This window comes from Procambarus clarkii, chromosome 79 (genome assembly GCF_040958095.1).
Source record: "Procambarus clarkii isolate CNS0578487 chromosome 79, FALCON_Pclarkii_2.0, whole genome shotgun sequence".
NCBI lineage: Eukaryota > Metazoa > Arthropoda > Malacostraca > Decapoda > Cambaridae > Procambarus > Procambarus clarkii.
Window position 1 is genome coordinate 22949795 of NC_091228.1, and position 13134 is coordinate 22962928.

Here is a 13134-nt window from a genome sequence, read left to right on the forward strand (position 1 = left end):
CTATGACCAGGAAATAAAAATGGTTAGCAAGAAGGGTGGGCAGACTGCACTTTCCAGGACTGTACGAGCCTTTTATGGGGTACTAAATTGGAGTAACAGGTCAAGTGCTCCAGTGGAAAAGTGGGTAATCAGCAGAAAACAGAATTAGTGTTGTAAAGATGCCCAGAATGGAGAAATGTCACCAGCAGTTCCCCACAGGTTTATGTCCTCTAACATATCCGGATTTAAGTACAAGCATCCAGAGGGTATTATACATCCAAAGTTCATATCAATACAAAAATCAACCGCTCATGGCAGGTAAGCTGATACAAGCACTGCCTATAAAACTAATGAATCATTCAGAACCTTGTATACCACATGTTGATGGGGTTGATGGGGTTCTGGGAGTTCGTCTACTCCCCAAGCCCGGCCCGAGGCCAGGCTCGACTAAACTGACTAAAACTCGACTAAATGTCAGACTAATCCAAGAATATGCATACCCCAGCATGGAGTCTATCTAGTCAAACAAGATGAGGTTAAGAGGAAGTTCAGAGGTATGCCACTAAACTAGTCCCAGAGCCGAGACACGAGTTATAAGGAAAGACTACATCATTGTCATTGGAAGACAAGTCGGGATAGAAATGATTATCTACAAAATACTCGAGGAATTGACAGGGTAGATAAAGAAAGTATTTAGCACAAGATGAGACTAGTGAAAACTTGGTACCCAAATGAACCACAGTCATTAAGCTATATTTTTTTTTATTTCAGTGCCAGTAATTAACAAATGAAATTCATTAGAAAGTAATATGGCAGAGGCAGACTCCGTACAGTGTTTAATATGTACATATGATAACAGCCTAATAGACTAGAGACTACACCAGACGATTTATGTTTTGAGAGGCAGGACCAGAGCTGAAGCTTAATCCTCAAGCAAAAGCAGTGTTACCCAATTAGTATAAAAGGGTGTTACTGAAATGACTTGCTACTGAAATTGTACTGCACATTAAAAAAAAAGTTTACAGAAATGCAATTCCCCCAACATGCTAATTCCAAATTACAATTTTGCTTAAAATTTATCTTTAGTAAAACACAGTAGTATCTGTACAAAACTCTAAAACGATCATTTTCTTACCTGGAATATCACCAACAGCATGGCCCTTACGACCAAATCCAGCCACCAACACCTCGTCATTTTCCTCAATGTAGTTTAGGCAACCATCACGGGGCACAAAAGCAGAGATTTTCTTGCCATTTTTGATGAGCTGCACACGCACACATTTGCGGATAGCAGAGTTAGGCTGTTTGGCTTCAATACCACTGAAAAAGGCAAAGTTATTTTTACAATATAAAAGCCACAGGCAACTGCTATTAACTACCCTAGTAAACTATTAATGTAATATACAATACTATGTTTAAACCCAAGAAGTTGAATTACAGCCAATCATGGATGGCATACTGTACCTTTGGCAGGAATATATCAATACAACACAACACATTTTGATCATACCAAACACATGAAGTATCCTTGTGGCAAAATACTTCTCAGAGGTAAAAAGTTGCAATGACAATGGGATTTGTGTGTGTTCGCCCATCAGTGACCACAGAGTGATTTCGCATCTTTAATTGGTGGCATTAATTTAACCCTTGGGCCACTAAGGGCCATTTTGCCTTTTAGAAAGAGGTGTTGACAGAGCAGTCGCCAGACGAGGTCTGCTCCACACGAGCCGTCAGACAGGGGTTGCCACAAAGATATTACCTAATTATTTCAATGTGTGATTGTCACTTTTTTGCAGTATTATTATTCAAGTGTGTATTGTGATATATTTATATAATAACGTGTGAACCATCGCTGTACTCAAAATTATTGTGTTCATATTAGTGATTCAATTATTATATTCATAAAACAATTAGTTTTGCTGTTATCACACTATATATACACAGGTTATATATACGTATACATGTTTTGTTCACCATTACGAACCACTAAGTTGGTAGTGCGAGTTAAAAAGCAACAAAGAGTGGCCTTCACTCACCAGCCAGTCAGTCAGCCAGCCACTCCCTCATTCACCTCACCTGCCAACACACTCCTCCAATCATACTGTTTTTGCTTTTATTCAATATACACAGACGTTAAATATAAGTCCACACGTTTTGTTCACCATAACTGTACATCTAAGCTTGTATGGAGAGTTCAAGCAATAAGAACTAGTTGCACACAGTCAGCTGGTGGCTGCTGCCATCACTGGTTCTAGGCCCCACACACTAATATATCTCCAACAATACTGTTTGTGGTGTTATTACACTATACACACATTATATACAAGTATCTACCCGTTTTATTCACCATACCTGTACAAATAAGCTGGTATGGTGCCCAAAGACCATAGTGGCCACCAGTAAACATGACAAGTCGTGCAGATGACACCTCCCTCACCAACATGGCGGCTCACAACATACTCCTATTGTTATTACAATATATACACACGTTATATATAAGTATCTACATTTGTGTTCACCACAGCAAACCACTAAGCTGTTATGTTAAGTCCAGTCAATAAAAGATGACCACACAAGTCAGAAGACGATGCCACAACCCTCCCTCCCTCTGCATCACTCATCCCACCATGGAGCACAGCGCTAAATATCACCACAATCCTGCTATTATCAGAATCCTGGTCAGTTTTATCAGTCAAGGGTCTTCTGTAATACTATCAGTTAAATAATAGAATTTACATATATATTTTGACATTTTTAAGCGATGCTGTGAGCTCATGTTGCGTGCGTCAGCATTGGTGGCTTGCTCAGTACCGAGGCTCTCGCACCCAGGAATGTTGGCTACAATTTTTTTCTAGATGGCGTCTGACAACTATCTGTCGTGGCTCCACTATAGCTGCCCCTATCCCACGCATGGCGTTTAAATTAACCCTTAACATGCTAGGGGTATAATATCCTTTCTTCCCCACAGGCGCATGTAATTTTGAAAAAAAAAAAACAAAAAAAATTTCTTCCTAACCTGTTAATTTGTGTTCACTGATCACGGGAAAAATAAAAAAATCGTAAGTGGCATATATTGCCCACTATAGGGCGGGGAAGTGTGACAAAAATTAGGCACTGACTCAGCATGCGTCCCAGGCGGTCTGTTGCTCGCCAGCTGTCAGGCCGGAGTTGCCACAAAGAGATAATTACCTAATTATTTCAATGTGTCCGATTGATTTTTCATAGTTTTTTTGCTGTAATATTATTCAATAGTGTGTAGTTTGATATATTTATATAATAAAATGAGTGAATCATTGCTGTACTCAAAAATATGGTGTGCATATTACACTATAAGCACAGGTTATATATAAGTATCTGCATGCTTTGTTCACTATAACGAACCACTAAGTAGCTATTGAGTCAAAAAGTAACAAGGAGTGACCGCCGTGTACCAGCAAGCCACTCCCACCCTCCCTCCAGTCATCTGACTCGCCCACATTCTCCTCCCACAATACTGTTTTTGCTATAATTCACTATATACAGACATTATATATAAGTACAGTATCTACATGTTTTGTTCACCATAACTGTACATCTAAGCTTGTATGGTGAGTAAAGGCACAAAGACGTAGGACCTCGCACAGTCAGCTGATGGCTGCCGCCCTCAAGGCCAGACGCACTAATATTTCTCCAACAATACTGTGTGGTGTTATTACGCTATATACACACATTATATATAAATATCTACCCGTTTTATTCACCATACTTGTACAAATAAACTGGTATGGTGCCCAAAGACCATCGTGGTAACCAGTAAACAACACCGTCGTCTGCACGGTGGTGTCGTGCAGACGACGCCACCGCCCTCACCAAAATGGCGGCTCCAAACCTTCTCTTGCTGTTTATACCCTCTATACACGTTATATATAAGTATCTACATTTATGTTCACCATAGCGAACCACTAAGCTGGTATGCCGAGTGCAGTCAATAAAAGGTGGCCACACACAGTCAGAAGACATCGCCACCATCCTCCCTCCCACAGCATTACTCATCCCTCCATGGCGCATAGTGCTAAATATCACCACAATCCTGCTATTATCAGAACCCTGGTCAGTTTTATCACAGTCAGGGGTCTTCTGTAATAATATCATCGCTACATAATAGCATGAACCAATATATTTTGGCATTTTTAGGCGATGCTGTGGTCACAAGCTGAACAGCAGTGCTGTTAGCTCATGCTGCGTGCGTCAGGCTTGGTTGCTCACTCAATACTGAGGCCAATAACACCCGGGAGTTTGGCCCACGATTTTTAAAAAAAATGGTGTCTGTTTACAAGAGCCCTGATGAAGGTGTGATGAACCCCGTGTATCTGCGGGCCGTTTAAATCTTGCGTAGTACTCCAACACATCATATGACGTGATGCGCAATTGACTGGAACAACGTCCAACACGTCATATGACGTGATGCGCACTTTAAGGGTTAAAGCGCTAGACACTAAAACGGTTATTAATGTATTGCGCGATATTGGTAATGTTACTCAAATCATCTATAATGTATTGAACGGTCTAAGGGTTAATGCCACCGATTTCATCATGTGGCACAGCCGCATTGTAATTTTTTTTTTACCATGCATGGTAAGGCAATCTTTTTTTTATGTGCACTCAGGCGCACAAAATAAACTGAAAACGTTTTTTCCTTTCTAATACTGTTAAAATGTATGCCTGGATCACAGGAAAAAATAATTGTATACGACTCTGGTCACAGTAAAGTCTGAAAGTCGCACAATGGTGTCACGATTCATGTGTGCTCATTGAGTAATTGCTCCGGGGTAGCCCCCCTGAGTCAGCAATCAGGCGGGAGTTAGTGAATACAGTATATTTTTTCCATGTATTTCAATCCAATTGGCCTTGTCTAATGTTTTACAGTAATGTTATTCACTAGCGAGTCTAGAGGAATTTATACAATATATTGTGGAAAACACCAGAATGTTCAAAATTATTCATATCACCAAGTCTCACTTATTTGTTTAGAAGAGAACATTTCAGGTGTTCTAATACACACCTCATAACCATGTATATTTTCATGCACCATTATGAACCACTAATCCATTGTGATGGGTTTGGTAAGCTCATAACATGTGGTCAAGAGTTCAGCCTGGCTCAGCATGTTTTGCATCAACTTCTAACTGCAAGCATTCAATATATATATTACATTCTTCTAATTTGAGGGATCAACTTTTGTCATCCTTTGCTGAACACGTTCTGGTGAAGTTTATGTCCATTTAGTATGGCAACCAAAACTGAGCTCCCCTAACAAGACCAAGACATAGCTGAAGAATAACACCAAGAGTTTTATTGCTAATGCTTCTAGAATTTAACCTAGTATCCTATTTTCTTTATTTTAAAACATTACATAGATTTGTTATCTGGTTTTAAATTCCTATTAATCATGAGCCCCCAGATCTTTCTTGCAATCAGACGTCAATTTCCATCCAGCATTATCTTAACCATCATCATAACCTTATATTTATCAGCATTAAACTGTATCTGCTAATCATTCAACAATTTCAAAATCCTAACTAGAACATCTTTAAAGTTATCAACAAATTCATTTCCTGCCCAATTTTCCATTTTCTACAAATTTGCAACTATTGCTGCTCAATACTGAATCTAAGTTATAAGTTTCCCAATGACTTAACCCCATGTATACCAATTTGTTTCCTTTGACAACCAAAAGTTATTAGTTAGTAATTGTAGAGAATAAAGTTTCACTGTAATGTAATAAAACTAAATAAAAAGATGTAATAAACTTACATCTTTTCCAAAACGATCCCTTTGGCATGGGAAGCGCCTCCGAATGGATTAGCCTTCCATCTTGTACCCAAATGTGCCTTCTTGTAGTCCTTGTCATGCCACCTTTGTTCACGACGGTGGTTTACATGCTTGCGGGCAGTGCGGAGTCCACGTGGCTTTCCTGGTTAAATAAAACATGAAATCAATTATTATATATTAAAAGTCTTCATCGCAATAGCACAATTATGTCTGCAGAATAAATATTCAAGAGTATTGAGGATATAAAACAAACTATTTATCACAGCCAATACAGAGGGGAAGTTGTATCCTAGAGTCTTGTGCTACACTTGTCTAAATACAAATCTACCTTACTGCCTGCAACATTATTCTTTTGTATAGCTTGGAATCTGCATATGACATGGGAGAAAGGAGACCCACGGCAACATATTAACACTAACATTCCGGCCCATTAGTGTGTTCACTACTATAAATGCCCCAGGAGACTCTGGGTTCTCTTCACCGATGCCTAAAATGTCTACTTTTGTGTGTTGTAACTGTCAAAATGCTCACAAATGAATCTGCTAAAGTATAGAAGTTATACAAAACGTGTTTTAACACATTTTGTATGGCAGTGATGAATATATGAACATTTCAACTTGCTTATCTATTTTTTCATCAAATATAGAAATGTGTGAACATTCTGCTCTATATCATAGCAAAACAATTTCCCTATTTCAGGCATGTAATTTGGAGAAAAAAAGCAAGTGCAGTAAATACATATATAGGACCACCATCTAACACACATGCAATTAATACCAATGGACCAAATACCAATTCCAGAGCATGCCATAGAATACATAAGAGGCATGTCAAGACGATGTGAAAAATTAAGCATGGAGGTTAGGAATACGTAAAGCTGTTGGACCTAGTGGAGTCCAACAGGCAGCACCTTGGGTGCTGCATGAATGTGCAACTGAGCCAAGCATTCCACTCCAATTAATATTCCAGACATCCTCGTGTACAGGAATCTTAGAAGACATGGAAAAAGGCAAAAAGTATCAATCTATAAAAATGGTAGACGAGAGGACCCTCTAAATTATAGACCAGTATCATTAACAAGCGCGGTAGTCAAAACAATAAAACAAATAGCTCAAGCCAAATGGGTTGAACACCTAGAGTAATGACATAATAACCGATAGATATGGTTTTGGAAAAGGAAGATCCTGTAATTAATCTTAGTTTTTATAATAGAGCTACAGATTACACAGGAAAGGTGTTTAGGTTCACCGTCTATCTGCACCTAAAAATGAGACTTAATGAGCATCCCACCCAAGAGGCTGTTCTGGGAACTGAAACATGCTGGAGGGGTGACAGGGAGACTCCTGACATGGATAAAAATTCCAACAGACAGATGAGAGCAATAATCGGTGACAACGTATCTGACTGGAGGAGTGTTACTAGCAGAGTACCACAGGGTTCGGTTCTTGTACCAGTAATGTTCATTGTCTACATAAACGATCTACCAGAAGGAATGCAAATTATATGAACCTGCCAGGATACTAGATGCAGACAATTGTAATGCCCTTCAAATTGATCTAGATCAAATAGGTGCTTTGAGTGTCGAGTGGCAAATGGAATTCAATGTGAATAAATGCCATATTATGGAATGTGGAATTGGAGTAGAGACCACACACAACTTATGGATTGTGGAAAGGAATTACAGAACTAATAAAAAATGAGACCTAGGGGTGGGTTTGAATAGTAAGCAGTCGCCAGAGGAACACGTAAAGAACACTGAGAGAAGCATATGGGTCGCTTTCCAACTTCAGACTTTTCTTTTAATTATATGAATGGTAAAATACTAAAGAAACTGTTCATGACTTTCGAGACCAAAATTGGAATATGCAACAGTTTTATGGTGCCCAAATCTCAAGAACATAAATAAACTGGAACTTAAAAACAAAAGGACACTTAAAAAGAGGCATTTTGGAACATGCAAAAACCAGTAAAAAAAAAAAATAAGTTTTGTTTGGGGAAAAAAATCTTTTGCAAACAGTGGTAGATGGTTGGAACAAGCCAAGTTAGAAGGCAGTAAAGGCCAAAACAGTAGTTTCAAAGCGCTGTACGACAAAGAGTGCTGGGAATATGGGACACCATGAGCGTAGCTCTCATCCAGCAACTACTTTCTTTAAAGTTTCCTATTGTGGTCAGTAACAGACCGTAACCATATAAAAATTAAAGTTTTATCAATTAAGCTCTTAGGTTTAAACTCAAAACAAAGGAATTACCAAATAATTATCTAAAGTACCAAGCTTGGAAATTGTTTAACAAGGTACAGTACTTAAAAGAAATACAAAAAACTACAATTAGACTATAGTTTTCAATTTAATCAAAAAATATTTCTATAAAACTGAAGTTTTAAGTATTGTACGAGATGCCAGTTCTGGTCTAAACTGAGCACCCCCTGACCGCTTGTCCAGCAACACACATTACACCAAGATTTTAAGGTGAAAAACATGACAATGGTTATGAATTCTTCATGTAAACCATGAATAATAATTGATTTATATGGCTAACTTGCTAATAGTTGTGACATTACTGAGGTCATAAAATCGAATTGGCTTTTACCCTGACCGAGTACAGCACTTTTGAAATACAGGAATTTATTTTTTCTTCCAGCACCACGTGGCCCCGCACCGTCAGGCGCCAGCACCACGTGGCCCCGCACCACGTGGCCCCGCACCGTCAGGCGCCAGCACCACGTGGCCCCGCACCGTCAGGCGCCAGCACCACGTGGCCCCGCACCGTCAGGCGCCAGCACCACGTGGCCCCGCACCACGTGGCCCCGCACCGTCAGGCGCCAGCACCATGTGACTACATATAAAAAAAATGCAGCATCTCATTGTCCAGTGCTGTTCATCTATTTACCCAAAGCCTACAGCATTTGTAAGTAATGAAGAAATATGATATATTTGCTCACTAAGTTGGTGCTAAATGCAAGCATGAAAATACATTTTTACTCTGAAACAATAGCCTTTAATAACGAAATTAGACGAAACCCGGTAATGTTGATTTGGACTTAATTTGCATTTATCTGCCCCCTGGAGAAAGTGGACTTTGGCTGCAATTTTTACACACTTCTGGGCATTAACAGAAAACAATGCTATAACCCAGGAAAAACTTCAGATTGTTAAAATATGATGCCATAAACTTTTAGCGAGAGCTTGCAGGCGACGCCACGGGACATCTATAATGGAAGCGACGATGTTGTGCTACTTATCCAAGATATATTGTTGCCTGGAGTTGAGGTTAGGTACAGTAGAGGAGGCCAATATGCTAGCACACTCACTCCAGGCATCTTGGATACATCGTGGATAAGTAGCACAACATTGTCCACTTGGATCATCCACTTCCCATGGTGTCACCTACTTTTATCAACTCATATGACATTTCAGAATAAAAATTAGTTTTTTTCCATGTTCTACATTCAACACTAACAGTAAATACATCACATTTCCTCATTACTTACGTTATGCTTGGAGGCTTTAGGTAATTACACGGAGTATGGACAACATGGACCTGAAATAAATTACAACATATGTGCTTGTATCCAAATAATAAAGCAGCCTCATTAGTTGTATTAAAGTCTCACTAGTTGTATTAAAGCGAGAGAGAAGACTTGGCCCCACATGTGCGGCCTGGGGTAGGGAAGGCCGCCACCCTCGTGTTCACCTCCCCGCCATAATACCAACATATTTACCTCAAACACACACCTTAAAGGCACCAAGACTCTGACGCCCCGCTGCCTAACACACTAGTCTGCTCTACGACACAACTACTGGAGCAGGAGAGTAATAGAACAGGAGATATTAGGTGTAAAGTGAGAGGCGAAGGACGTACCCATGGTGGCGGCGCCGTGTTGTCCCGGACAGAGGCAGCGTCCGCCGCCGCACCCTCCGCTTCACCTCTATCCACCTCTACTATATTCTGTATTACCCAACTATTATCATAGATTTAAAACGATAAAATATATTTAAATAGAATGATGTATGTAGGATACTGTTTTTTGGGAATAATTTGTGTTTGTTATGGTGTTGTGATGTGTGGTAGTATTCAGTGTTGCCAGAGTCAGCTAAAAGTAGCAGATTGGGCTAATTTGGAGCGCCTGGCGCTCCTGAATTTATAATTTCACTACTTGCTACTTTTTCTGCCCATTGGATGGGGGGCGGTGTGCAGGACAAACATATCAATTGTGACACTAGCTCTCCACATATGTCAGTTGCTTAATTTAGAACCTGTACTTGAGGTCGATCTCGAACCCATTGTTGATGTGACGACTTTTTAGTTAGTTTAGTTCATTTATTATGCACCCCATACCCATCTTGTGGACGGTAGTGGAAAGGGTTACAGAGGCACATAATGGGCTCAGGGACTGAACCCCACAATTCATTTAGCTAAGCAAGTTACAATCTTGATGAGCTAGTTACAAAATTCAATATAAGTCGTCACATCAACAATGCGTTCGAGATCAACCTCAAGTACAGGTTCTAAATTAAGCAACTGACATATGTGGAGAGCTAGTGTCAAAATTGATATGTTTGTCCTGCACACCGCCCCCCATCCAGTGGGCATTGTTGGATAGGTTACAATCACTCAGTTACTACCTACAGTTAGCAAACTGGGGATATTTGGCTAAAATTTCTGGTAGCAGATCATTTTGAATGAAATATTGACACATCGCTGGAACATTGGTTATAGAATTGTCTCTAAATTCACGTATCTTTTCGCACTCCATCACATAGTGACGGAGGGTGTGCGAATATTTTTGTTGACACAGTTTACATTTGGTCAGGTCTACATCAGCAGATAATGAGAATTCCCAGAGATACTTGTAACCGAGTCAAAGCCGAGCAGTAGTAACATCTAGAAGTCTGCTGATTTTATTGGATGATCCATAGATGTGTGGCTCCTCTTGCATGATAGTATGATGATAGATGGAATTACTGGTGTCAATTTCACTTTGCCTCAGATCTACAAGATCTTGATGAAGTTCTCGGTGTACTGCTGCTCTCAGATTGCTCATTGACAATCCAAGGTTACACTCAACGGCTCCTTTAAAGGCAGATTCTTTGGCTAACTTATCAGCTCTATCATGCATTCGGAGGCCAACATGAGATGGAGTCCACATGAAATGGACTCTGTTACCATCCTTAATAATTTAGTTGTATTTGTGTCTAGCTTCGGAGACGAGCATGTTACAGTTATGTCTTAAAGAGTTGAGAGCATTTAAGGATGATAAGGAGTCACTTACAATTAATGTATCAAGTTTGGAGACTTGTACACATTTCAGTGCAAGGATCAAGGCAAATAGTTCGGTCTGAAGGGTAGAGGCCCAATTGTTTAGTGTGACGTCTTATATTGAATTTTGTAACTAGCTCATCAAGATTGTAACTTGCTTAGCTAAATGAATTGTGGGGTTCAGTCCCTGAGCCCATTATGTGCCTCTGTAACCCTTTCCACTACCGCCCACAAGATGGGTATGGGGTGCATAATAAATGAACTAAACTAAACTAACTAACTAAACTGCTACTTTTTCGCCTGATTTAAAAATTAGGTTAAGCAAATTTGTGCTGTTAATATTAAGAATAGAAGATTGATTATTTATGCATTTATAATTTAATATGTGTATAACTCACAGCTTGAAAGTGGAAAGCTGACCCTGGTTCCACATATCAAATCAAATCAAAATGTTTATTCAGGTATATACATACAAGATGAGTTACAAACATAATGTTGGATTTATAGATAGAGCTAGTACATACAATGCCTAAAGCCACTAATACGCACAGCGTTTCGGGCAAGGTGTTGGGGGGGGGGGGCACTTACACTAAAGCTTAATACTAATTGAGATTAAAGTATAAATTGTGTAGAAAAAAGGAAAGAAGGGGAGGGTGAACATGGCAGAAATCAGCAGTTATACAACTTGGTCAACAAACAGTAATGTTTGAAAATAGCAAGACATGGGCTGACATTTGGGGGTAATGTAGGTTACAGGGAGTTAATTAGGTAGTACTTGGTTTTACACTTAAACTGGTTGAGAGAGGTACAGCCTTTGACATGATTGGGAAGGTCATTCCACATTCTGGGTCCCTTGATTTGTTGAACATTTCTAGTTTGGTTAAGTCGTACTCTTGGAATATCAAATAGGTATTTGTTTCTGGTGTGGTGCTCATGGGTTCTGTTACAACCTTCTAGGAAGCGTCTAAAGTCAGGATTGGAATTACAGTTCAGAGTTTTAAATATATTCAGATTCAGATTCAGATTCAGATGTTTATTCAGGTAAGGTATATACATACAAGTGATGTTACATTAATGGATTGATATATAGATAGAGCTAGTACATACAATGCCTAAAGCCACTATTACGCAATGCGTTTCGGGCAAGAGTACACATGAGAGGATGTGCAGTGACTTAATATTACACTTATTGAAAGATTTAAGTAAAGGTACCGAGTGCTGTCTGGGGCCAGAGTTTGATGTTATCCTAATAGCAACTTTGTGTTGAGTAATTAGAGGACGTAGATGATTTTGGGTAGTAGAACCCCAAGCACAAATACCATAATTGAGATAAGTATAGATGAGAGAGTAATAGAACGTCACCAAGGCAGGGCGAGGTACATAATATCTGATCTTAGAAAGAATGCCAACAGTTTTATAAACTTTTTTTGGTACATTTAGAATGTGTCCCTGGAAATTCAGCTTGTTATCGATGAGGACACCGAGGAATTTACCATCTACTTTGTTACTAATTTGGATATTGTTTATTCTTAGATTAATTTGATCTGAGGATTTATTACCAAACAAAATATCTTTATTTTGGAAAGTTATCTAGAGATTTACAAACTAATAAATGATCGTGAATGATTTCTTATAGCTAATGCCTTTATCAGGAACACGATGGTTGGCAAGGAGAAATTAGAAGTGTAAAGCGGCTTTTACATCAGTGAAATTCTTTAACAACTCATTACAAAACAGTTTCTTCACCTTTTGATTTATATTTACCTGAATTTACCCGAAGGCCACTACTACTAGTGGCCTGGATGAGAACAGGAAGCCGGCGGCTTGTCAAAGCTACCCCAGTATTTACAGTCTGGGGAAGGTCTGATCGTTGATGTGTCTGATCACTTTTTCTGGTTGAGGAGTGATTCTTCTGGTTCTGTGTGGCGGTTCATGGCTCTCGTAGTCGCTGGCTGTGTTTATTGCTTCGTGGAGGGAGCTTCGTGGAACTCCACGAATGCGGTACATGCGGTACATGCTGTACCGCTTCATGCGGTACAGCTGCCTTCTGGCCAAGTAGCTGAGCCTGATATTCATTGGCATCAT

General features: G+C 39.5%; 1 protein-coding gene across 2 annotated transcripts in view; it reads right to left on the reverse strand.

The window, feature by feature from the left end:
* The window catches only part of LOC138357609 (small ribosomal subunit protein uS12), a 428441-nt gene extending 418642 nt beyond the window's left edge, over window positions 1-9799 (reverse strand). For both annotated transcript variants that reach the window (XM_069314597.1, XM_069314596.1), the window contains exons 1-3: window positions 9652-9799; window positions 5773-5932; window positions 1115-1299 (exon numbers count right to left, since the gene is read on the reverse strand). In XM_069314597.1, coding sequence (XP_069170698.1) covers window positions 1115-1299; window positions 5773-5932; window positions 9652-9655 — 349 coding nt within the window. In that variant the 5' untranslated portion in view covers window positions 9656-9799. The remainder of the gene's footprint in view (window positions 1-1114; window positions 1300-5772; window positions 5933-9651) is intronic.
* Window positions 9800-13134: the final 3335 nt, after the last annotated feature.